The sequence below is a fragment of the Mobula birostris genome, chromosome 22 (genome assembly GCF_030028105.1).
Source record: "Mobula birostris isolate sMobBir1 chromosome 22, sMobBir1.hap1, whole genome shotgun sequence".
Lineage (NCBI taxonomy): Eukaryota > Metazoa > Chordata > Chondrichthyes > Myliobatiformes > Myliobatidae > Mobula > Mobula birostris.
Genome location: NC_092391.1, coordinates 39,371,869 through 39,397,073, shown reverse-complemented (window position 1 = coordinate 39,397,073; position 25,205 = coordinate 39,371,869). Strand labels below are relative to the sequence as shown.

The following is a 25,205-nucleotide window of genomic DNA, read 5'->3' as shown; positions in this document are numbered from 1 at the left end:
CATGCTCTGCATGCTTTCACGCACTGAGTTGCTGCCACGTGATTGGCTGATTAGATGTTTGCATTAATGAGGAGGTGTACAGGTGTACCTAATAAAGTGGCCACTGAGTGTATGCGATAGGTTACAGGCCAAGGTGGTCCAGATGACACACGTTGTTCAAGGGAGGGTGATGAATGATCATGAACCAGTACTGCTCTGCATGGAGCAATATAAATTGAAGGAGAGGGAGAGGCAGGGAATGAAAGAGAAAAATCAATACTGAAAATCTGAGGTCCAGAACAAGCAGTTGCTGGAAATGTCAAATAAAAGAGAATGCTCGAAATATTTGATCGGGTAACATGTGAGAAGGAATATGTCAATATTACAGTGGATGTCTTTATGTCAGGGCTTGCCAGTTATGATAGAAATAAAGCTAGTTATCTGAGATTGTTGAATTCATTAGGAATCCAAAGGGCTGCAAGATGTCTGGATGGAAGATAAGTCCACATTGGAACTTGTTGGAATAGTATAGGTGGTCAAGTTCCAAGGCTAGAGTGGAATAGAGAATTAAAATGATCGGCGACTGGAAGTTTAGAACATAGACAATACAGATCCTTCGGCCCACAATGTTGTGCCGACCATGTAACCTACTCTAGAAACTGCCTGGAATTACCCTGTTTTTCTCAGCTCCATATACCTATCTAAGAGTCTCTTAAAAGATCCTGTTGTATCCACCTCCACCACCATCACTGGCAGTGCATTCCAAACACCCATGGCTCTATGTGAAAAATTTACCCTGACATCCCCTCTGTACCTACTTCCAAGCACCTTCAAACTGTGCCCCCTCGTTACTCGTGTTGATTCATAAAGTTACAGGCACCAGACCCTTCAACCCAACTTGGTCATTCCAACAATGGTGTCTTCCTAAACTAGTCTATTTTAGCTGTACAAGACAAGGGAGCAGAAATAGGCCATTCGGCCCATCAAGTCTGCTCCACCACTCCATCACTCCACCATGACCTAAACTATTCTCCCATCTAGTTACAATTTCCGGCTTTTTCCCTATATCCCTTGATACCCTGACTAATTAGGTACCTATCAATCTCCTCCTTAAACACCCTCAATGATCAGGCCTCCACAGCTGTATGTGGCAACGAATTCCATAAATCCACGACCCTCTGGCTAAAAAAAAATTCTCCTCATCTCTGTTTTAAATGGGTACCCTCTAATTCTAAGACTGTGGCCCTTTGTCCTGGACTCACCCACCAAGGGGAACAGCCTTTCCATATCTACTCTGTCCAACCCTTTCAACATTCGAAATGTTCCTATGAGATCCCCTGTCATTCTTCTATACTCTACTGAATACAGTCCAAGAGCCGACAAACACTCCTCATATGTTAGCCCCTGCATTCCAGGAATCTTGGCAAATAGATCCTTAAACCTCCCTGCTTTCTGTCCAAAGCTTTGCTGTCAATAAAATAAAGAGAGGGAAGACATACAACATGGAAGCAGGCTCTTCAGACTACAGAGGTCTCCATCAACCAGTCCCACATTAAACCCATTTTTAATCCCCACATTCTCATCATTCTCCCCCCCCCCCCCCCCAGATTTTACCACACATGGACATTAAAGTAATTTACAGTGGTCCGGTTACCTACCAACCTGCACATGCTTGGATTGTAGGAGAAACCCAGACTGCCCAAGGAAATCCTACATGCACAGAAGGACAACATGCAAAATCCAAGCAGACAGCACCAGAGGTTAGGAATGAACTTGGCTTTTTGGCACTGTGGCTCCATCAGAGGTGTCACGGTGTCACCCATAATATGTTCCACGTCATCCCAGATCCTAGTGTTCAGATTTCTTGGTTCTCCAACCATGCCTTTGATACCCCAGTGTTTCTCAGCTTGTGATCCTACATGCATTGCTCTTCCCGGGAAGACGTCAGTCATCAAAGACTTGAGTCTGATGAATATACCAGAAATTATAGGTGAAATAATTTTAACCGGGCAATGTGTTTGTTTAAGATCTAGAAGTAGTTCACAGTGGGTACTGCTCCTACTTAGTAGGATCACGGATGAGGAACAGCAGGGAAGATCCACCAGCTAAATTCTTCAAAACTCAAGATGACACAGAATAGTTACGCTGCAGGCAGTGTTGCACATTAAGTATTTAAACAGACATGAGGAAAAAGTATTCACATTGCTAACTATTATTAAGGACAAATCGAATGTGAATGTGTTTCTTTTTGTGGTAATTAATCTTGTTGAGCAGTTAATTAATTCTTTTGGCCTGATTGTTTTTTTTTAGGTATTCCGCCTTTGCTTTGGATCGTATCCATCAGCTATAGACAGTGAACTGGACAGCGAAAACTGGGATGCATTTAGTGCTGGAGAGAAACTTCTTCGGCTAGAGGTAAAGTTTCTTTGTATCCTCCAGTAGCTAAAATAGAATTGACTCCCCCATTTGAAGTAGCACATACAGTAACTCTCCATGAATCTGGCAAACTTGGGATGGTAGTGGTGTCGAACTCGGAGGTTTTCCAAACTACCAACTGTTGTTGTTCCTTCAGCTTTTAATTCACTTTTGATCCAATTTCATTTCAATGAACTGGGTAAGCTTGAGGGAAACACTACCACCAGTGCAGTGGTTTCAACAGCACTTTGCAGTGACCCAGGTTCAGTTCCCACTGCTGTCTGTAAGGAGTTTATACATTCTTCCTGTGACTGGGTGGGTTTCCTCCAGGTGCTCTGGTTTCCTCCTACAGTTCAAAGATGAGCCAGTTTGTAAGTTAATTGGTAGTTATATATCGTTCTGTGATTAGGCTAGGGTTAAATTAGTGTTGCTGGGTAGCGCAGTTGGAAAGGCTGTATCTCAATAAATAAATAAACAAACAAACTGAGTAAGTGTAAAGGGGGTGTGGATCCTGGGCAGAGTGGGAGCTGAGACCCTGCTGAGTGGAAATTGCATACATCACCTGATGAGGCAGGTGCTGAACCATCAGGATGGTTCAGAGAGTGGACTATCAGAGTGATGAAGGATTGTCTCCAAAGACCAACACAAAATCTTCAATGCATGTTGTGCAGTAAACTCATTATAATATACATGGAAGGTGTTGCACTAGTTTTCGGAGATGATCCTTCATTTCATCCCCCCCCCCCACTCTGAAACCCTCTGTGTCCATCAATCCCCTCCAGCCCTTGTTTCATCATTCCCTCTCTCCTCTACACAAAAACTGCTCAGCAATTATTGAGCTGAAAGAAAGGCAAAGACAGGTTTAGTCTAGACTTTGTGTTGCATCATAATGAAGCAATCTTGGGAAGATTGGGTTTCGGCATGCTGCAAGGTGAACTACATCAAGGCATGGTTATGAGACCTTAAAATAGAGAATTTCCACATATGAGCAACACATGCAAAATGCTGGAGGATATTAGCAGGCCAGGCAGCATTTATGGAAAATATTACAGTCGACGATTCGGGCCAAGATCTTTCAGCAGGACTGGAGGAAAAAAAAAGATGAGTAGAATTGAAAGGTGAAAGGGGAGAGAGAAACACAGGGTGATAGGTGAAATCGGAAGGGGGAGGGATGAAGTAAAGAGCTGGGAAGTAGATTGGTGAAAGAGATACAGGGCTAAAGAAGGGGGAATCTAATAGGAGAGGAGAGAAGGCCATGGAAGAAAGAAAGGGGGGAGTCGATGGAAAGGCAAAGAGGTAAGGTGAGTGAGGGAAATGGGGAATGGTGAAGGGGTGCATTACTGGAAGTTCAAGAACTTAATGTTCTTGCCATTGGGTTGGAGGCTACCCAGATGGAATATCAGGAGTTGTTCCTCCAACCTGAGTGTGGCCTCATCGTGACAGTAGAGGAGGCAAAGGATTGACATATTGATATGGGAAAGGGAAATGGAATTAAATTAGGTGGCCACTAGGTGATCCCGCATGTTCTGGCGGATGGAGAATAGGTGCTCAGTGAAGTGGTCTCCCAATCTACGTTGGGTCTCACCAATCTACAGGAGGCCACACCTGGAGCACGGAACACAGTATATGACCCCAACAGAACCAAAGGTGAAGTGTTGCCTCACCTGGAAGAAGTATTTGGGGCCCTGAATGGTAGTGAAGGAGGAGGTGCAGGGGCAGGTGAAGCACTTTTTCCACTTGCAGGGATAAATGCCAGGAGGGAGATCAAATGTGGAGGGATAAATGGGCAACCCGTTGGAGATCACAGAAGTTATGAAAAATAATGTGCTGGATGCGAAGGCTGGTGGGGTGGTAGGTGTGGACAAGAGGGCCCCTATTCCTGGTAGGGTGGTGACAGGTTGGGGTGAGACCTGATGTGCATGTAATGGAAGAGATGTGGTTGAGGGCAGTGTTGATGATGGACGAAGGGAAGCCCCTTTCTTTGAAGAAGGAGGACATCTCTTTCATTCTGGAATGAATAGGCTCATCCTGAGAGCAGATACAGTGGAGACAGTGGAATTGAGAGAAGGGGATGATATTTTTAAAAGTAACAGGATAGGAAGAAGTATAGTCCAGGTAGCTGTGAGAGTCAGTAGGTGTACAATAGATAAGTATTATATCGATATAGTAGATAAGTTGAATCCAGAGACAGAAACAGAGAGATTGAGAAAGAGGAGGGAGGTGTCAGAAATGGACCAGGTAAGTTTGAGGGCAGGGTTGAAGTTGGAGGCAAAGTTGATAAAGTCAACGAGCTCAGCATGGGTGCAGGAAGCAGTGCCAATGCAGTCACCGATGTAGGAAAAGTGGGGGGTGGACACCAGTGTAAGCTTGGAACGTAGACTGTTCTACATAGTCATCAAAAAGGCAGGCATACTGTAGATGGGACCCATGTGAGTGCCTTTTGTTTGAAGGAAGTGGGAGGAGCAAATTGAGAAATTATTAAGAGTGAGACCAAGTTCCATTAGGCGGATGAGAGTGGTTCAAAACACATTCCATTTTCTAAATAAAATTGTAATTTATTCATGTCACTTGTGTCCTTTTAAGATGGACGTAATTTCCAAGAAAAAAAGAGAAGTGTCTACTAAAATCTTGGTGGATATTATTTCCTCAAACGCTGTCATTTAAATAGATTCTGTTATTTAAATAGGTCTTGACGAAGGGTCTCGGCCTGAAACGTCGACTGCACCTCTTCCTAGAGATGCTGCTTGGCCTGCTGCATTCACCAGCAACTTTGATGTGTGTCATTTAAATAGATTGCCTGGTTGTATATTCTGCTGATATCTTCTGCAAATCCTGCAAAATAAATGACAGCCATAAACAAGTTCTGAAAATACTAATTACTAGCTAAAAATGCTGTGGCTTGAGTTTGTGAATGGCTTCACGTCATTGCATGCTTTCATAACATAATAAACTCTGCTGCTGCTGGAAATCCAAAGCCGCATGCCTGCCAACCTGAACACAGCAGGTCAGGCAGCATCTATAGAATTGAATGAACAGTCAGTGTTTCAGACTGAGACCCTTCTTCAGGACTGGAAAGGAAGGGTGAAGTTGCCAGAATAAAAAGGTGGGGAATGGGGAAGGAGGATAGCTTGAAAGTGATCGGTGAAGCCAGGTGGGTGGGAAAGGTAAAGGGCTAGAGAGGAAGGAGTCTGATAGGAGAGGAGAGTTTTTCCATAGGAGAAAAGAAAGGACCCGGGGGAAGTGGTAGGCAAGTGGGAAGAGTAGGGAATGGAAGGGGTGGGGTGGGGGGGAGGGAATTATTTTTAACCAGAAGGAGAAATCAATATTCGTGCCATCAGGATGGAGACTATCTGGACGGAATGTAAAGTGTTGCTCCTCCACCCTGAGGGTGGCCTCATCATGGCACAAGAGGAGGCCATGGACTGACATGGTGGAATGGGAATGGAATTGGAATTTGAATGTTTCGCCTGCTTTTGACAGATGAGTGGAGGTGCTTGACAAAGCAGTCCCTCAGCTTATGGTGGCTCTCACCAATGTTTTCTGTTGCTTTCAGATTGATTACATCTAATTAAGTATTTTGAAGGTGTAATGTTGGGACCACTTCCTATTTCTTGTGGGGCCACCTGTCTTGATCCTGGGTACGGATGACTTTTGTGAATGGATTTGGGAGAAATTTGTGTGTCGAGTGGTGTGCAGTCTGTCCCCCACCCCTCTTCTAATGCTTAATTTCTGCAATTTGCAAGAATATTAGCTGTACTGTATTACAGATGTCATTTATAGTAGAAGGCATCACCCAGACTTAATTGGACCTACATTGGTAAACAATTTGCGGGAAGTCATGAACTGGGATTGCTGCAGCATTAATTAGATTACACCTCTAACCTTCACCACAAATCTAACTTTGCCCATGGAGCCTGGTAGAAGAACGGGTGGATGATGTCACCCTGAGGGATGAGAAGGATTGTGAAATCAGTCATAAGTCAGGACCAAGAAAGAGAAATAAGACTTGCAAAGCAAAAGTTATGGCTTTCCAGCTGAAAACCCACCTTTCAGATTGATCACCTATTATTTTCATTAAGTCCTTCACACTAAGTTTCAAGATGACTTTGATCAGACTCATTGTTGACATGAAATGGAGCCAGCTGTAGTTGCATACAGATGCTTGGTGTGTCTGCACTGAAAATGGGGCAGCTTCAGCAGTTAATTTTCCATTTCAGATTCATCATTAATTTAAATTTGCAGTGGCAAAGCACTCTGGTTGTTAAGGCTTTTGACACTCAAGTTCGTAAGTGTCACATGTCACTGCTCATTTCTAATTTACAGACAGTGCAAAGTTAGTATAACACTTCAGGTAATCATGAAAATAAATCAGCCTTACAAGAAATGAACCACTTGACCTACAGTAAGGATGAAGTTACGGCTTTAGAGAGCAGTGAGAAAATTTCAGGGATTATTTCTGAGGAGTCTTGAGTTTGATGCTGAACTGAGATTAATTTCATAGAAAGGGCAGAGAAGCTGGTCCTTCAGTGTGCTGAGTCTATGCTGATTATTAGCAAACCCATTGACTCTAAACCTACCAGAAGAAGTAGGATCTCCCAGTGGCCACCCATCTTAATTCCCATTCCCATTCCAATATGTCAATGCACGACTTTCTCTATTGTCGCGATGAGTCCACATTCAAGTTGGGGGAACACCACCTTATGTCCTGTCTGGGTAGCCTCCAACTTGATGGAATGAAGATTGATTTCTCAAACTTCTGGTAATGCCCCATCTCCTTTTCCCCGCTCACCTTATCTCCTTGCCTGCTGATCATCTCGCTTTGGTGCTCCTCCCCCTTTTCTTTCTTCCATGGCCTTCTGTTCGCTCCTGTCGGACACCCCCTTCTCCAGCCCTGTATTTCTTTCACCAATCTACTTCCCAGCTCTTTACTTCATCCCTCCCCCTTCTGGTTTCACCTACCACCCATCACCTGATGTTTCTCTTTCCCCCTCCCCCACCTTTTAAATCTACTCTTCATCTTTTTTTTTCTTCAGTCCTGCCAAAGAGTCTTGACCCAAAACATCGACTGTACTTTTTTCCATAGATGCTGGCTGGCCTGCTGAGTTCCTCCAGCATTCTGAGTGTGTTGCTTGGATTTCCAGTATCTGCAGATTTTCTCTTGTTTGTGACACTAATCCAACATTGATGTTACCTTCATCGTCCCCACATCCTCATTAGCTCTTCCCAGATTCTACCACCCCTTCACATACTAGAGACAATTGACAGTGGGCAGATAACTTACCAACCTGCGTACCTTTGGGATGTGGGAAGCAACCAGACCATCTCAAAGAAATCCACACTGTCACAGGGAGAACATGGGAACTTCACATGGGCAGCATCTGTGGTCAGAATTGATCTGGGGTATTTGTCGCTTCAGGGCCTACTAGCTGCACCACTGTGTTGCTCACAGTCAAATTAGTTACTTTTTGGATGAAACAGTTAATGGAGAGAAAAATCTCAGTGTGCCCAACATAGTCTGTTTCAAAGGTTCAATGGTACAATTTAATGTCAGAGAAATGTAAACAATATACATCCTGAAATGCTTTTTCTTCGCAACCATCCACCAAAACAGAGGAGTTCCCCAAAGAATGAATGATAGTTAAATGTTAGAACCCCAAGGTCCCCCCCAGCTCATTCAGCATTTCCTTCCACCCCATGATTTATAGTCATCATCTTGAGTTTGTTGGAGCTGATATTGCCATTTCTTTCTCTGAATGGATTTTTTTGAGTGAAATTATTAGCAGAATAGGAGGATGGGTGCACCAATCGGTAATATCATAGGTCGGGTCACATTGGTTCCCTGAAGAATAGCCTCTGCCTGATATGTCGTCTGCTTATTCATTTCCATTGATGCTGACTAACCTACTGAGTTCTTCCAGCATTTTGTGTGTGTTGCTTTAGTTTTGGGATCTGGATTGATAGGAATTCTCTCTCTTGTTGCCTGTAAGGATTTCAAATGGATAGGTCTTCAGTCCATATTGGACTTTGGGGCAGCAGAATTAAACTCCTCATCTGACTATTGTTGAAGTTTGCTTTGCTAGTGTTTATACTCCACCTGTTCTGAGAAAGAGAGAGTTTAACATGTAAGCAGAGGAGCAGGTTTCCAGTTGTTGGAGGCATCCCTGGAGATGTTACCACATGGCCTCCTGTTTCCAGCAATCCCACCTGGGCACAAGTTCAGGTATAACAAATAAGCAACTGTTGAAAGAAAATAAAACAGCATGGGTGGCAATAAAGGCCCTTTAATTTTCCTCATGTGCTGCCCACAGAGGTCACTTAGAAATTGATCTTTAATTTCAGAAGTCTGAAGTCTGCAGAAAAATCCTGAAGTTTTGCCAATCTAAAGTAATGCTTTCCTCCGCATCCATCTGAGAATATGAAACGCTGAGTGTATGGAATTGGATGCATCTCCCTTCCAACTCAATGAGCACAAAGACCTATGGAAAAAAAGTGGCATGTTCCTTGCACTTCAGTCAACAGGAATGAGTTCATTCATTGAAATCTGACCTGGAGCTCAAAATGTCCTATTGAGACATGGAAGATTGAACAATGGCAGACACAATAGGTGTTCTTTATAGGGAGCAATGTTTTAATATTAGAGAAATATTGATGCAAATTCATAGAGTTGTACAGCATGGGAATAGGCCCTTCAGCCTGTCAAATCTACACCTACCGTTGAGGATCCATCCACAATAATACTATTTTATTCCCAAAAACTTCCCTTAGATTCTACCAGTCATTACACACTGGTTGCTTTAAAGTGGCTAGTTAATCTACTGACTGATCTTTGGCATGTGGGAGGAAACTGGAGCACCTGGAGGAAACACATGTGGCCATATAGAGAACTTGCAAACTCCACACAGACAGCCCAGGAGGTCAGCATTGAACTGGGCCTCTGGTGCAGTGAAGCACCAGCCCTACTGCCTCATGCCTGTCCTGTTCTTTTATGTATGTTCAGATATGTCTGTACAGGTCTTTTCTTATTTTGAATTGAGTATTTTCCGACTACTGACTTTGTGTTGGATAGTTGCAAAGTATTTTATTTGAAGTACAGTGGATTCCGGTTAATTAGGCCATCTGTTAATTGGGATAGCTGCTTATTTGGGGCAACTCTTAAAGAACAGAAACTAATCGAGAAAGTAGCTGGGATTCTCTGTTTATTTGGGCCAATATGCTGCTTAATTGGGACAGGAGTATTCAAAGACACATTTATTATCTAAGTAGACAACTCTGAAATTCTTCTCTGGATAGCCATGAAACCAAGAAAGAAAATAAAGAAAAGAAAGGCAGCACAATTGTCAGTCTGCAAATCCAACCACCCCACACTAAAACAACAAACAAATGGAGCAGGCACATCGACCCCCAAATCCCTGTCCCTGCACAAAAAAAATGAGGAAGATCAGGTGAAAAACACAGAATTTCAAAAAAACTATAGGACTAAAAAAAAAAAATCTATGGTCCAAGTCCTCACCCAAAATGTAGAAAACCTGGGCAACCTTCTCTGGGCACAGTGGTAGGCCTTCAAAAGCCAGGCAGCCGGCACTCACCCTGCACACTCAGTTCAATGCTTCAATCTCCCTCATTGCGTTAATGGGTAAACAGTGGAAGCTTTAATTGACGAAGTGGAGTTAAACATTGGCTGGCACCTTGTCCCGCAGCCTGTCTGCTGTGAGGTTCACACATGCTGCCTCTTTCTAGTTCAAAGTGTATTTATTATCTAAGCATGTATACAGTATTCAACCTTGAGATTCGTCTCCTTGCAGGTAGCCACAAAAAAAATGCAAAAGAACCTACTTAAAAAAGAAGACAGTCAAACACCCAGTGGGCAGAGAGAAAAAAAAACAAATCATACAAACAATAAAAGTAAGCAAGTAGCATTCAGAACTAAAGTTTTACTGAAGACACGAAGCCAGACATCACTGCAGCTGGAGCAGGACACAGCCTCAGTTCAACACAGAGCTAAACAGTTTCTAACTAGTGTCAGCTGCATGGCCATTAAACACTGCACCATGCTGAGAACGAACAGTATTTAAATGGTGTCAATTGTGTGTGTTTGTGTTCAAAAAGCAGTGATTTTTGTTACTGATAGCTGGTGCTAAGTAAGCAGTAAAACAATTCAGAACTATTTTGTTTGCTGGGGGTTCAAGCATTCAGGCTTAGATACGCCAGAAACAACCGTGAGTGAAATAAAACAATTTCACTACTTCAACAAGTTAGGAATGACAAATAATAGAAGGCATTGACAATCATCTTGAAAGTTACATTTATAATGAAGAATTTGAGGATGTTATCAAAAGCACTGTACAAAGGCAGTCCATTATCTGCACTAGGTGTCTGCGCTGATTTTGTTCATTTATAGTCAATCACAGCAGCGTACACTGGGTGAATTTCTCCGTTGATAACATACACAAATTTATAGTTCTAAATAATATTGATGGTGTTCTAATTCATTCTGTATTTCATTTAAATACTTAATTTGTTACCTAGCTAAAGCGTAGTTTGTCTTATTTTTTAATATACCTTTTTCAGAACATGAATCAGGTTTATTATCATCAGCACACATCATGAAATTTGTTAACTTAGCAGCAGCAGTACAATGTGATATATGATCACGTAGAAAGAAAAAAATAAATAAATCAATCAATTACAGTAAGTATATATGTATATTAAATAGATTAAAAATAGTGCACAGCAGAAATAATATTTAAAAAATAAAGTGAGGTAGTGTTCATGGGTTCAATGTCCTATTAGGAACTGCATGGCAGAGGGGAAGAAGTTGTTCTTGAATGGCTGATTGTGTGTCTTCAGGCTTCTGTACCTCCTGCCTGATGGTGATAATGAGAAGAGGCCACGTCCTGGGTGATGGTGGTGGGGAGATCCTTGATGATGGATGCCACTTTTCTGAGGCACTGCCCCTTGAAGTTGTCTTATGGATACTATGGAGACTAATACATATGATGGAGCTGACTAATTTTACAACTTTCTGTAGCTTATTTCGGTTCGGTGCAGGAGCCCTCAATGTCAGACAGCGATGTGGCCTGTCTGGTAGTTTTTAATTATGTATTTCCATGGAACTTCAGCCAATTAAGGCCAAAATGTACTAGTCCAGATGTGTCCTAATTAACCAGAATCTACTGTATATAATAATTATTGCAGCTTTCTGAAAATCGTCTGTTTAAAGTGAGGCAATTCAAAACATTTTTAACCATTTTATATCTAGTGTTCTGGTCCTAAGGCTGGTACGCATCACCACTTGATGGGAAGTGGGTCTATCCCCACTGTGTAGACACAGACATAAATATTAATTTCACTCATACCCTATTATGAAGTAGAAGATTAGTTTTTTTTCCAAAGAAAGCTATGGTAAAGCACATATTAATCTTTGAGTCAGCAATAAGGCAAGACTTGGAACAGGACTTAAAACAAGCAATCTACTTTGTACCATGAATGCGTCTTGCAACTTGTCTTTGAAAAAGCCAGTATGTACTTGTTTGGCCAAGTGGTAACCTTCTGCTCTGTGTTACTGTCTGAAAATCAAATTCATTTGGTGACAATAGTCTGGTCTCCACATTTGATTGTTGGATCAAGTGTCTAGAAGTCTCCACTCAGGCTGATGGTCCTGTGGTTACAATATTTAACCTTGTGTTTTCACGAGTGTAAGCTTTATGAGGCTCTGCTGTCCAGATACGAGCATGGGTTAGAGGTGTGGTTATAATATTATGATCCCCATTTTTGGTGTTGGTCAAAGCTCTGCATTATAATGAATCTTAGTAAACTTGCCCAGTGATACTCCCCTTTCCTAAGACTCTCAGATACAGACTACTTTTCCACTGTCTCTGTCTGCTTAGCTGGAGAATTTGCAGCATAGGTCAGCTGAGGGTGGAGTCCTGAGATTTCATGTCTATGTACAATGTGTTAAAATTACAATAGTTAGCACAACTTAATACCAAATGAAGCCATTTCCTCAGAGGAAGTGCCTGTGATTGGTCTGGGAAGAAAATAAATTGGAGTTCAAACTTATTATCGAAGTACATATATGTTACGAAACACGACCCTGAGATTCATTTTCTTGTAGACTTTCACTGTACAACGACTGACAAACAACCAATATGCAGAAGAAGACAATTTGTTTAAAAAAAAGATAATTAAATAAATAATATTGAGAACATGAATTGTAGCGTGCTTGAAAATGAGTTCATAGGTTGTGCAGTCAGTTCAGAGTGAGGTGAGACACATTTTCCTGTGGGGATGTTCAGTAAATCTATAGAATAGTAAATATAACAGGATCAATGAAAGATAAACTAGAGTGCAGAAGGCAACAACTTGTGGAAATGCAAATATAAATAACGAGAACATGAGGTAGTGAGGTAGAGTCTTTAAAGTTAAATCATTAGTTGTTGGTGCATTCAGTGATGGAGCATTTGAGGGTAGTTATCCCCTTTTGTTCAAGAGCCTGATGGTTGAGGGGTAGAAGCTGTCCTTGAACTACTTGGTGGTGCGAATCCTGAGGCTCCTGTACCTTCTACCTGATGGTAGCAGAGGGAGGATTAAGGACTAAGATATGTAGATACTTGTATTTAACTCAGACCTGGTCTTGGAGGACACTGCACAGTTTAGGATGTAACATTTGGTCTATCCAGTTTGTCAGATGGACTCCAGATTGAGAGATTTACTACTATCTCAGTAATGACTTCTCATGTATCCCTTGAACATCTTTGCTAAGATTGTTTCCTATCAAGGAAAAAGGAATGATAAGTAACTTTGAATATCCTGAGGAGCATTTTAATTTCATCTTTATTTTATAAGTTTTCAAGATGTTGGTAACACTTAGGTAAAGAAAAGGGATTCCATTGAACGTTGAGTAATTTTGTGTTTCAGGAACATCTTTTGGGAGGCTGGCAGAAGATAGAAGGAGGACTGATCCATAAAGCCTTAAGTGATCCAGAAAAAGTGACACACAGACAAAAACTTGTCCAGCTATTGGCCCAAGCTCTGGGTCTAGCAGGATCCAGTAACTCCATAGATGGCTATGATCCAGAGGGACTTGTTGGAGAGATGGAGGTAATGTAATGGAAAATTGATCCAATGCTAAAACTTTGTGCTTAACACCAAAATATTTTATCTGTACTGTAATTTGTAGATAGAATGTAGATATGAAACTCTTATTACAACTTCTGTAAATGGCATGAAGCAAATTTTTCTCTGCAGAAGGGAGAGCTAAGACATTCTGAAATATTGAGGTATATTTGGGACTAAAAATTACAGAAGTTTCTTCAAGTGATATGATTGCCTGTAAAATTCTGCACAGCAGCTTCATGCTAAGCCTTGGGGGCAAATTATACTGACAGATCTGTCTCAGAACTAGACTTTAACTCATCCCAAATCGAGTAAATGGAGCAGAGTGTGAAACCGAGCCTTAATGTTGATTCCCAGATGGAATGAGCTGAGTCTGTGAGCAATGTGAAAATGCAGGAAATGTTCAGCAGACCAGGAAGTAAGTCAAAGATTTAACATTTTGAGTTACTGTTCTTTTATTAGATAGTGTAGAGATCAAATGCATTTTAAGCTGCAGAGAAAGGGGCAGAGGCTGGGTGGGAGAGAACAATAGGCATGGCTGCCATAGGGTGGAGACTAGCAAGACTGAAAGATGCAAGTTGGTTGTGATGTCAGCGGAGAGAGTGTTAAAGGTTAATATTTCCAGCAGTTCGCCCTGAAAGACATGAACAAAAGAGTGGAAGAGAGACAAAGAATTTTGGTATTTTGAACTGTATGCTGGTGAATTAAAATACTGTAGGTGCAGGAAAACCAGTGAATGCTATAAATGTTTCAATGGAGCAGACATCAATAGAGCAAGATTAGAGCTTGGTATTGTTCCAGCATCTTCCTGATGTATCTTGTGCATTAATTAATAAGGGAGAATGCTGTCTTAAAAACTTTGTTAGTTGCTTTCAGTGAGTTCTTCTACACTTAGAAAAAACATGGAAACATAGAAAACCTACAGCATAATACAGGCCCTTTGGCCCACAAAGTTGTGCCGAACATGTCCCTACCTTAGAAATTGCTAGGCTTATCCATAGCCCTCTATTTTACTAAGCTGTACGTACCTATCCGAAAGTCTCTGAAAAGAACCTATTGTATCTGCCTCCACTACCGTTGCCGGCAGCCCATTCCATGGACTCACCACTCTCTGAGTAAAAAACGTACTCCTGAGATCTCCTCTGTACTTACTCCCCAGCACCTTAAACCTGTGTCCTCTTGTGGCAACCATTTCAGCCCAGGGAAAGAGCATCTGACTATCCACACGATCAATGCCTCTCATCATCTTATACACCTCTATCAGGTCACCTCTCATTCTCCGTCGCTCCAAGGAGAAAAGGCCGAGTTCACTCAACCTGTTTTCATAAGGCATGCTCCCCAATCCAGGCAACACTTCCAGAGTTAGTAGAGGGAGACTCAATTGCAATAGCATGGCTCAATTATACACTGGATAGGCATTTGAAAATAAAGAATTTTCAGGGTTGAGAGGAGTTCTCTAACTGCCCTAGTGTACTGCAACAAATTTGATAGCTTGTAATTACTTGTTGAAGAATGAGTGAGTGAGGCCTCCATCGGTCAGGGTCGACCATGGATATTGCATCCTAGCTGTCTAGATACACAAGCCTGGGCCGCACAATATGGAGAGCAAACTGTTGCCCATGTAGCAAGCTCCCCCGCTCCACATTTGATGAACCAAAAGGAATGGCAAAGACCCATACAGTTTGGTACCAGCAGCATCGAAGGAGTTGCTAGTCAGTGTTGAACTCAATGTAGGACTGCCTTAGGGATTACAGCACTGGATTTTTTTTCCTTGGGGTTTACTCCCGAAGCCTTCCCCACGAGTGGGTACAGCTGCAAAGCAGTGGAGGTTTGAGATCAGAGTTTTCCTTTTAGATGAGCTGCCAGCCATCTGCCCGAAGCGATTGGTTTTAAGGCGCTAGTAGCCCACCTTTGCCCTTCTCCTGTCACTAGAAACAGTTCCACTGGGCTTAGTGGTTAAGTCACATGTGAAGGCCAGGAACTAGACAGTTGTCATAGGCTATTTGAGGTGAACGCCTTTGAGAACATTTAGTAGGTAGTGGAAGCTTGTTCCCGTTACCACCCTCCGGCTATAACTACCTTAAGGAACCAGACTCTCTTGAAGAGTGAAACTATGAAAACCAGACACCCTGGGACTCATTCACCTCTCACTCTCTTCCAACTCCACCCTCACTCCCCTCCTCTACCTAGCACTGCCTACCTGACATTGACATCCAACCTCAGTCCACCAATCTCTTCGAACTCTTTACTCACCGCTCCCCGTCTCTTTATTTTGGCCATCTCATCTCTCAGCCCTGATCCAGTGATTCCACCCAAAATGTTAACAGTACTTCTCCTCCCACAGATGCTGCCTGACCCACTGAGTTCCTCCAGCAGATTGTTTGTTGCTTTAGATTCCAGTATCTGTCAACTCTTTTTTGTTGCAACCCTATGGACTTGGATGGTGTTGGACCAACAGATGTTCCAGACTATTGGACGATAACTCAATTAAAAGATTCAGCACACTGTTATTTTACATTTTTTTGCATGTTACACATTGCTATAGTGGATATTCCAGTGAAATACACACAAAATGCTGAAGGGACTCGGCGGTTCCGGTAGCATACATGGAAATGAATAAACAGATGACTTTCCAGGCTGAGACCCATCATCAGGACTGGAAAGGAAGGAGGAAGAAGCCAGAGTAAGGAGGTAAGGGATAGGGGAAGGAGCACAAGATAGCAGGAGATAGGTGAAGCCAGGTGGGTGGGGAGGGAGGATGAAGTAAGAAGCTGGTAGGTGATGAGTGAAAAAGGTAAAGGGTTGAGAAAGAGGAATCTAATAGGAAAGAAGAATGAACATTGGGAGTAGGGGCACCAGGTGGTAGGCAGATGAGGAGAAGAGAGGAGATCATAGGTAGGTGAGGAAAAGAAAAGAGGTAAGAAGAGAACCAGAGTGGGGATTTGAAGAAGAGAGAGGAGGGGAAGAATTACTGGAAGTTGGAGAAATCAATGATCATGTTGAGTGTGAGGACCAGTTCTGCCAAACAGAGGAGGGTGGTAGTTGAAGGGAATTGGTTGGGTCTATTGTTGAGAAAGATGCAGAGAGCTTCAAGACCTTCTGGGGGGTGGAGGCCAAGTGGAATAGAAGTTACAGGGATTGGACATCTATGGTGAAAATGAGGTGATCAGGGCCAGAAAATTGAAAGATTTTGAGGAGACTGAGAGCATGTCTAGTGTTGCAGATGTAGATGGGAAAGGACTGAGCAAGGGCAATTGAATCTTCTCGATGTATCGGACACAAGTTCAGTGGGGCAGGCACAGGCAGAAACAATGGGCCTACCCAGATAGTCAGGTTTGTGGATCTTGGATAGGAGGTAGAAATAAGCAGTACTTCGTAAGGAATCTATGATGTTGGTGACAGTGGATGGGGGAATCTCCAGAGTTGATGAGGTTGGTGATGGTGTAGGAGTCAATAGCCTGGTATTCCTGAGTGGGGTTGTTTTCAAGGAGTAAGAAAGAGAAGGTGTCTGAGAGTTGCTGTCTGACCTCAGCAAGGTCTGAGACTAGACCTTGTCTGCCAGACTACCAAAGCACTCCTTTATTTGCAGATTTGATGGTAATGTTGGGAATGGTGTGGAGCGATTGGAGGGCAGTTGTGTTCAGAGGGGGTGAAGTTTGAGGAAGAGTGACGAGTGCTGAAGTTGAGCCAGTTGATGCCTCACCAACAACTAGAGATGAAAAGATCCAGAGATGGCAGAGAACCGGAGCAGGGTGTCCAAGAAGGGGAGCAGAGTTGGAGACGGGTGAAGGTTCATCAGTACAGGATGAGAAATCCTTGCCAAAGAAGTAGGCTCGGAGACTGAGTCAATGGAGGAAGAGCTCAGTGTCGTGGTAAATGCGGAACTCACTGAGGTGTGAGTGAAAGGAGACAAATGTAATGCCCTTGCTGAGGATAGAGAGTTCCACCTCAGAGAGGGGAAGGTCAGTTGGAATGGTGAAGACGTGGCAGGGATTCGAGCTGGGATCAATATTTAAGTGAACAAAGTTTGCTAATGAATTCTTCAGCTGGCTTAGGTACTACTACTTTTGAGGGAAGGGGGAGGGAAATTTACAGAATCTGCCAACAGATACCATTAATGGAGCTTGGCCCTGTCCATGTTTGAGGTAGGTGAAGATCTGAATGTTTAGTTGTCCCTTTCTAGAAACACTGACTATGATAGCAAATTGGAACATTCATGATTTGGATTATTATTGATATGTTTTTGCAGCTGATTTTCTGGGTGTGGAGAGAGAGAGAGAGATAGCATTTATAAGGTGTCCAAGAGCAGTCTGAGTTGTTGTCCAAGAGCAGTCTGAGTTGTGGAAGTCATAAGTGAAATGTGTTCACTGCATTTCTCTAAGAAGTGTTGAAGGGAATTTGTGCTCAGCTGGGATCACAGACAACATTATGGAAATCTGTCTGGTTGAGGGAGAGATATTGGCTGGGAACACTGGCAACTGAACCACTGGGGTCATTTAGGGATAGGAAGAGAAACAGTGTCTGTTTCTACCTTTCAATCTTAGCATTGTCTCATCTATTAAAAGTAACACGCAAAATCAATAATTCATTTGCAAAATCATGAATGGTGATAAAATGGTACTGATTGGGATCAGGACCCTGAGAGAGGAGCAGTAACACAGATTTTTGATACTATTTTGCTCTTTTTCTGTGAAACACAGTAAATTGCACTTGAGAAGCTGAATTATGGCTAGAACTTTTGCAAGATTAGTGATAAAATTTACTTATTTCATTTCTCCTGTTTATACCATTAAGAGTCATAACATTTATGACATAGTTTGAGTACCTATCCCACTTCCTCCTGGGCAGTACTCACAGCAAGATATTTGGAAGGAAGCTGCTGATCTGATTTATGCAGATTTGATAGTGCTGAGGATAGTCCAGCGCTGCAATGCAGATTCTTCTTTGATGAATTATGTTGATTACTGCTTCTTTAAATTGAGCAACTGCATCATGAGTACATTAGCTCAAGACACCATGTGAAGTTACAAATGTTGAAGAGGAGGTAAATGATGCTGACACACTTTTGCTAAATTCCTTGGCTCACCAGAAGCTGTTGCAAACTTGCAAGCTCAGCTGTCTCATAATGCACACAAGAGATTCTGCAGAGGCTGGAAATCCAGAGCAACGCGCACAAAATGTTGGAAGAACGCAGCAGGTCAGGCAGTATCTATGAAAATGAATAAACAGTGTATGCTTCAGGCAGAGACCTCTCTTCAGGACTGGAAAGGAAGGGGAGAAGACACCAGAATAAAGAGGTGTGGGGAGGCGAAGGAAGGCTAGTTAGAAGGCGATAGGTGAAGCCAGGTGGGTGGGAAAGGTAAAGGGCTAGAGAAGGAGGAATCTGATAGGAGAGGAGAGTGGACCATGGAAGAAAGGGAAGAAGGAGGGGAACCAGGGGAATGCGATAGACAGGTGAGGAGAAGAGTTAAGATGCCAGAGTGGAGCAACCAAGCCCAGGCAAAACAAATCTTAAGAACTTGCTCCCATGTTCACAGAAATAAAATAAATTCTCTCCCCCTCCTCAACTGGGTCACAGTTAGTTCCATGTTTCCATAATATTTTTTAAACTTGTGTCATGGAATGGACAGGGAAAGTCGCTGCTTACTGTTTTTCACATAATATGACGTTAGATGAGGGTGTGATAATACAGAAAATGAAGATTAGTTTAAAAGGAAATTGAATCCTTTTTGTTACACCTGAAAGAAAATGCTACAATGCTCATTTTATGTCTACTGCTACTGGCAAAATATTAATGGGTGTTCTGGTAAGAACTACCTTCACATCTCAAGAGGCTCAGTTCATTTTGGGCCCAAATTCCAAAGACTTAAAGCAATTGAGGAGATTGAACACTGTGAAGTTTTGGATAAACTTATTTTTGAGTTCTTGGTGGAGAGGGATTGGAATTGGTTTATCTTATCACATGTACTAATTGTCTTGCATAAAGTTCATACAGACCAAATCACACAGTACATTGAGGTAATACAAGGTAAAGCAATAACAGAATGCAGAATAGAGTGTAACAGCTGCAGAGAAAGTACAGTGATGATGATATCGACTCAGGCCTGAAAGGCCAGTGTTGGGCATTTTTGTGCCTTACAAGGCGCGGATCGGAAGGCTGTGTGGGGTGCCATTCCTCTTACAGACATTTTGCAGTATTATTTATGAGGCAGAGTTGCGAGCTCGACATCAACCTGGCACGGATGGAAAGTGGTCTGTCACTGGATTGAACTCAGGAACCTCCGTTCTTGAGCCTGGCGCTGATCTCACTGCACCACCAGCCGGAAGTACAGTGCAGGTAGATAACAGGGTGAAAAATCATAATGAGGTTGATTGTGAGGTCAGAAGTCCATCTTATCGTACTAGAGAATCACTTAATTCTCTTGCAACAGTGGGGTAGATGCTGTTCTTGAGTATGGAGGTACCCTCAGGAGAAATTCAGGACTCCATTTCTCCCAACGTGTAAAGCAATTTGAGAAGGGCAGAGAAGCTGCAGCAAATAAATTCAATGACGCTCAGTCTCTATTATATATTCTTCCATGTTTAGGTAGGTAGCCACAGTTGTCTCAGGCACTCACTGATGTCTGTGAAAGTCACGTGGAGATTGAGGTTTTTAGTTGAGCACTTCAGAGAACTGTAACATCAGGTTTCCCTATGAAACTCTGCAGTGAAAGTGACGTTGTTGGTTTTGTATCTAAATACAAATATATACAAAAGTAGCCTTCCAAATGCAAGCTGTTTACTCGATAGTGGGTATAGTGTGGGTGGTGGTAGGGGGACTGTTAGAGCAGGGGTTCCCAACCTTTTTTATGCCATGGACCCCTCCCATTAACCAAGGGGTCTGTGGGCCCCAGATTGGGAGCACCTGGTTTAGGGTGATATGGACATGCTAGTGAACAATGTTGTCCTCGGAGGGCATATTATTTGTGAACAAGCCACAAGAATTCTTCCAGGATGATAGCTAAATAGTTCTGGCAAGAGGTTGTCTGGATGGTCTGTGTAAGAAGTATTACCAAGTGAGTGGCGGTATGTTGTAGAAGTTTCCAGTATAAGTGTGATGCCCTGGTTAAGATTTCTGCTGCTCAGCTGCGGGGTATTTTATTTTAGCAGTTTTCTGTTAAAGCAGTGTGTCCTGCTGGTAAGAGTGTTTAGGCTCTAGCTAAAGATAAAGAGCCATGTTGTCCAAGTTTGGCTGACACAGCATTCCTATAAGGGGTGGGATGGCATGGAACATTGTGGAGAGCTGGGTGGGAAGAGTTTTCTGAAGGACAGTGGTCTGATTCAGGGTGTTGACGGGAGATGCGGAGAGAATTGCACCAGGGAGGAGCCCATTCAAACGGGGGACCCTTTTTGCAAGGAGTGCTTTGCAAGTTGGAGGATTCCAGGAAGGGAAGTTCTACCTGTGGTTGGTGTTGGTGATGAGAATTCAGCGGCGTGTGTAAAGCGATGCACCCGGTTACTACAGGAATGATGTCCAACCTTTATGTGCACACTTAGACTGGCTTAAATGTAAAGGCCTCTTTTATTTTTTTCTTTCTTTGTTAAGTTTTTAATAAAGTTGAAAATTGATAAATATACTTTCTTTACAATTTTATGCTGGTGCGTAATCTGTCAATTCTGGGCTACTGATAACTCTGTATGGCAGTATTTACACAGCATTTACTCAAATCGAGGTTCCTTTAATCAAATTATCACAATGTTCATGTTTGTTTGAACCCCAAATCATACTGACCCTAGATGTATTTTGCTGTGTTACGTGACTGAGTTACATGATTACCGCCCGCCTCAAGCAGGGCAGCCCCCAGCAAAGCCCCCAGCAAATTAGGTGCTGTCCTGCCACAGTCCGCCCGCTCCACTGGGTGCACGGGGCTTAGGGATACAAGTAGTCCGAACTGCGGACTGTAAACACTGCACCAAGCACAACTAGAAGACAAAGAAAGGAGCCAGCACTCAGACTAGGATGCTGGAATATACGGACCATGACAACTGGTATATCAGATGGCCTTCGAGAGATCAGCAACACACGCAAGACAGCAGTGATTAGCAATGAACTGTCGAGACTCCAAGCGGACATCGCAACGCTCCAAGAGACACGTCTCGCAGAATCGGGAACCCTATGTGAAAAAGACTATACCTTCTTCTGGCAGGGGAAGGGCTCAGACGAGACCAGAGAGCATGGTGTCGGCTTTGCCGTGAAGAACTCGCTGCTGAAGATGGTAGAGCCTAGCGAGAAAGGGACAGAGCTGATTTTCTCACTTCAACTCCACACATCCGACGGACCTGTCAACCTTGTCGGCGTCTATGCCCCAACCCTCTACTCTACACAAGGCACAAAGGACAAGTTCTACGACCAGCTGTCAATGATGATACAGGAGATCCCAAGTCAGGAACAGTTGCTGCTACTTGGCGACTTCAACGCTAGAGTGGGCGCCGACCATGACTCCTGGCCAAGCTGCCAGGCTGACAAAGAGAGTCTGGGAGAACAGAAAACTGACGACTCACACCAAAGTTGCAGTCTACAGGGCCTGCGTCTTCAGCACACTGCTTTACGGCAGCAAGACCTGGAGCCTCTATTACAGACAGGAATGGCATCTCAACGCCTTCCACCTTCGCAGCCTGAGACGCATCCTGGACATCACGTGGACTGACCGAGTCACCAACAATGAGGTCCTACTCAACAAATGATGTGATGAGGTGATGAATAATGGTAAGTGCTTTGACGTGGAGCTGTGTGGTTTGGAAGCTGAGAGTGACTATGAGCCTGACCTTAACCTACATGGGCAGAGCATTCCAGGAATATGTGAAGTTGTATTTGAATTGAATTGACTTTATAACTTACATCCTTCATAAACATGAGGAGTAAAAATCTTTATATTACATCTCTGTCTAAATGTGCAATCTATAGTATGTATAACAGGACAGTCAATATAACATAGAAATACTGTTGTATCAGCATGAATTAATCAGTCTGATGGCCTGGTGGAAGAAACTGTCCTGCAGCCTGTTGGTTCAGGCTTTTATGCCTTCGGGCCCTTTTTACACACCCACCTTTGTACATGTCCTGAATACTGAGAAGTTCACATCTGCAGATGCACTGTGCTGTCTGCACCACACTCTGCAGAATCCTGCGATGGAGGGAAGTACAGCTCCCATACCAGGCAGTGATGCAGCTAGTCAGGATGCTCTCAATTGTGCCCCTGTAGAAAGTTCTTCGGATCTGGGGGCCCCATACCAAACTTCTTCAACTGTCTGAGGTGAAAGAGGCGCTGTTATGGTTTTTTTCACCACATGGCCGGTATGTACAGACCACGTGAGATCCTCAGTGATGTGTATGCCAAGGAACTTAAAGCTGTTCACCCTCTCAACTCCAGGTCCATTGATGTAAATAGGTATTAGCCTGTCTCGCTTCCTCCTGTAGTCCACAATCAGCTGCTTTGTTTTTGTGACGTTGAGGGAGAGGTTGTTTTCTTAACACCACTGTGTCAGGATGATGACTTCTTCTCTGTAGGCTGCCTTATTATTATTTGAGATTAGGCCAATCAATATAGTATTGTCAGCAAATTTAATTAGCAAATTGGAGCTGTGGGTGGCGACACAGACATGCGGGCACAGACAATAAAGGAAGGGGCTTAGGACACAGCCCTGAGGGGCACCTGTGTTGAGGTCAGAGGGGCAGAGGTGAGGGAGCCCACTGTTACTACCTGCTGGCGATCTGACAGAAAGTCCAGGATCCAGCTACACAAGGCAGGGTAAAGGCCGAGGTCTCTGAGCTTTCTTGTTGAACCTGGAGGGAATTATGGTGTTGAATGCTGAATTGTAGTCCAAGAACAGCATTCTCACATAAACATCCTTCTTTTCCAGATGGGTAAGGATGGAGTGTAGAGCTGTGGCTATTATATCATCTGTCAATCGGTTGTGTCAGTAGGCAAATTGTGGGGGATCCAGTGTGGGTGGCAGCATGCTGCAGATGTAGTCCTTATTCAGCCTCTCAAAGCACTTGCTTATTATTGAGGTGAGTGCGACAGGACACCAGTCATTTAGACATGTTACTTTGGTCTTTTTAGGTACAGGAACAATAGTAGATGTTTTGAAGCAGGAGGGCACTCTACACTGGGAGAGGGAGATTTTAAAAATGTCTATAAACACACCTGCCAGTTGTGCCTCGCACACTCTGGGTGCAACAAGTGCCAGCTCTTAGCAAGGATGACAAATTGAGCTTGAATTTTGTCCTGTTAAATCGTGAGTTTTTGGGGAAATCTGGGATGTAAAATGTAATTGTTCTATAAGTATGAAATGTTTTTCAAATCAGTAGGTATGGAAATCATACTGGAGAAGAAATATGTTCATTGCAGTTCTTTAGATGCTTTTTGGAGGAATTGCTAGTGAAAACAAAAATTCCAGGGAAAAGCAAGTAGTGGAATTTCTGAACAGATGGCAAGACATCTGGACGTACCTGCAAAGCTTACTGGGAAGTTTTTTTTTTACTTGACCTCTGGCATCCATTTGCCATTTTCTCTACCATTCTACTATCGCTCTCTATAAATTCCCATGCCTGTAACTTGATTAGAAAGGTTACAGTTACATTGGTACCTGATGGTAGATGAAAAGCTTTGTTTCCCCTCATTTCAAGTATCTACAATTAGAAAAGCATTCTGGATATATTAAAATAATTGTTTTTCCCGGTGATTTTTACTCAGATTTAAGATGCTGCTAAAATCTATTTTTGACCACACTTTTGAACATATATTCCATTATTTTCTTTTATGGCTTGGTACCAGCTTTAGTCTGACACACCTGAAGCTATTTGGAAGGCTTCACTGTGCAATGATGCTACATGAAGCAGTAGTTATTCAGTTGTTTGCAGTAAGTTAACTTTTAAATCCTGAAGACTCCAGACTTGTCCAGGCCCAGTAGTAACCAAGTCCAGGAAAAACAAATCTCAAGAACTAGCTCCCATGTTCACAGAAATAAAATAAGTTCTCTCTCCCCTCAACTGGGTCACAACTAGTTCCAGGTTTACATGATAATTTTTGCACCTGAGTCATGGAGTGGACAGAGAAAGTCACTACTTACTGTTTTCACATGATATGACATTAGATGAGGGTGTGATAATACAGAAAATGAAGAGTAATTTGAATGGAAATTGACTCCTTTTTGTTACATCAGAAATAAAATGCAACAATTCTCATTTTATGTCTACTGCTACTGGCGAAATATTAATGAGTGTTCTGGTAAGAACTATCTTCATACTTTAGGAGTCTCAGTTCATTTTGGGCCCAAATTCCAAAGACTTAAAGCAATGGAGGAGACGGAACACTGTAGAGTTTTGGATAAACTTATTTTTGAGATCTTGATGGAGTGGAATTGGTTTATTTTATCACATGTACTGAGGTACGTGAAAAGATTGTCTTGCATACGGCTCATACAGACCAAATCATTACACAGTACATTGAGGTAGTACAAGGTAAAGCAATAACAGAATGCAGAATCGATTGTAACAGCTGTAGAAAAAGCATAGTGCAGCTGGATAACAAGGTGCAAGATCGTAATGAGGTTGATTGTGAGGACAAGAGTCCATCTTATTATACAAGGGAATCATTTAATTCTCTTGTAACAGTGGGGTAGATGCTGTTCTTGAGCCTGGAAATAAAACTACT

General features: G+C 42.8%; 1 protein-coding gene across 1 annotated transcript in view; it reads left to right on the top strand.

Annotated features, from left to right (window-relative positions):
- Positions 1 to 25,205, top strand: part of abca2 (ATP-binding cassette, sub-family A (ABC1), member 2) — a 553,235-nt gene that overhangs the window by 243,331 nt on the left and 284,699 nt on the right. The window contains exons 6-7 of the mRNA XM_072240523.1: positions 2,290 to 2,394; positions 13,312 to 13,494. Of these exons, the coding sequence (XP_072096624.1) occupies positions 2,290 to 2,394; positions 13,312 to 13,494 (288 nt within the window). The remainder of the gene's footprint in view (positions 1 to 2,289; positions 2,395 to 13,311; positions 13,495 to 25,205) is intronic.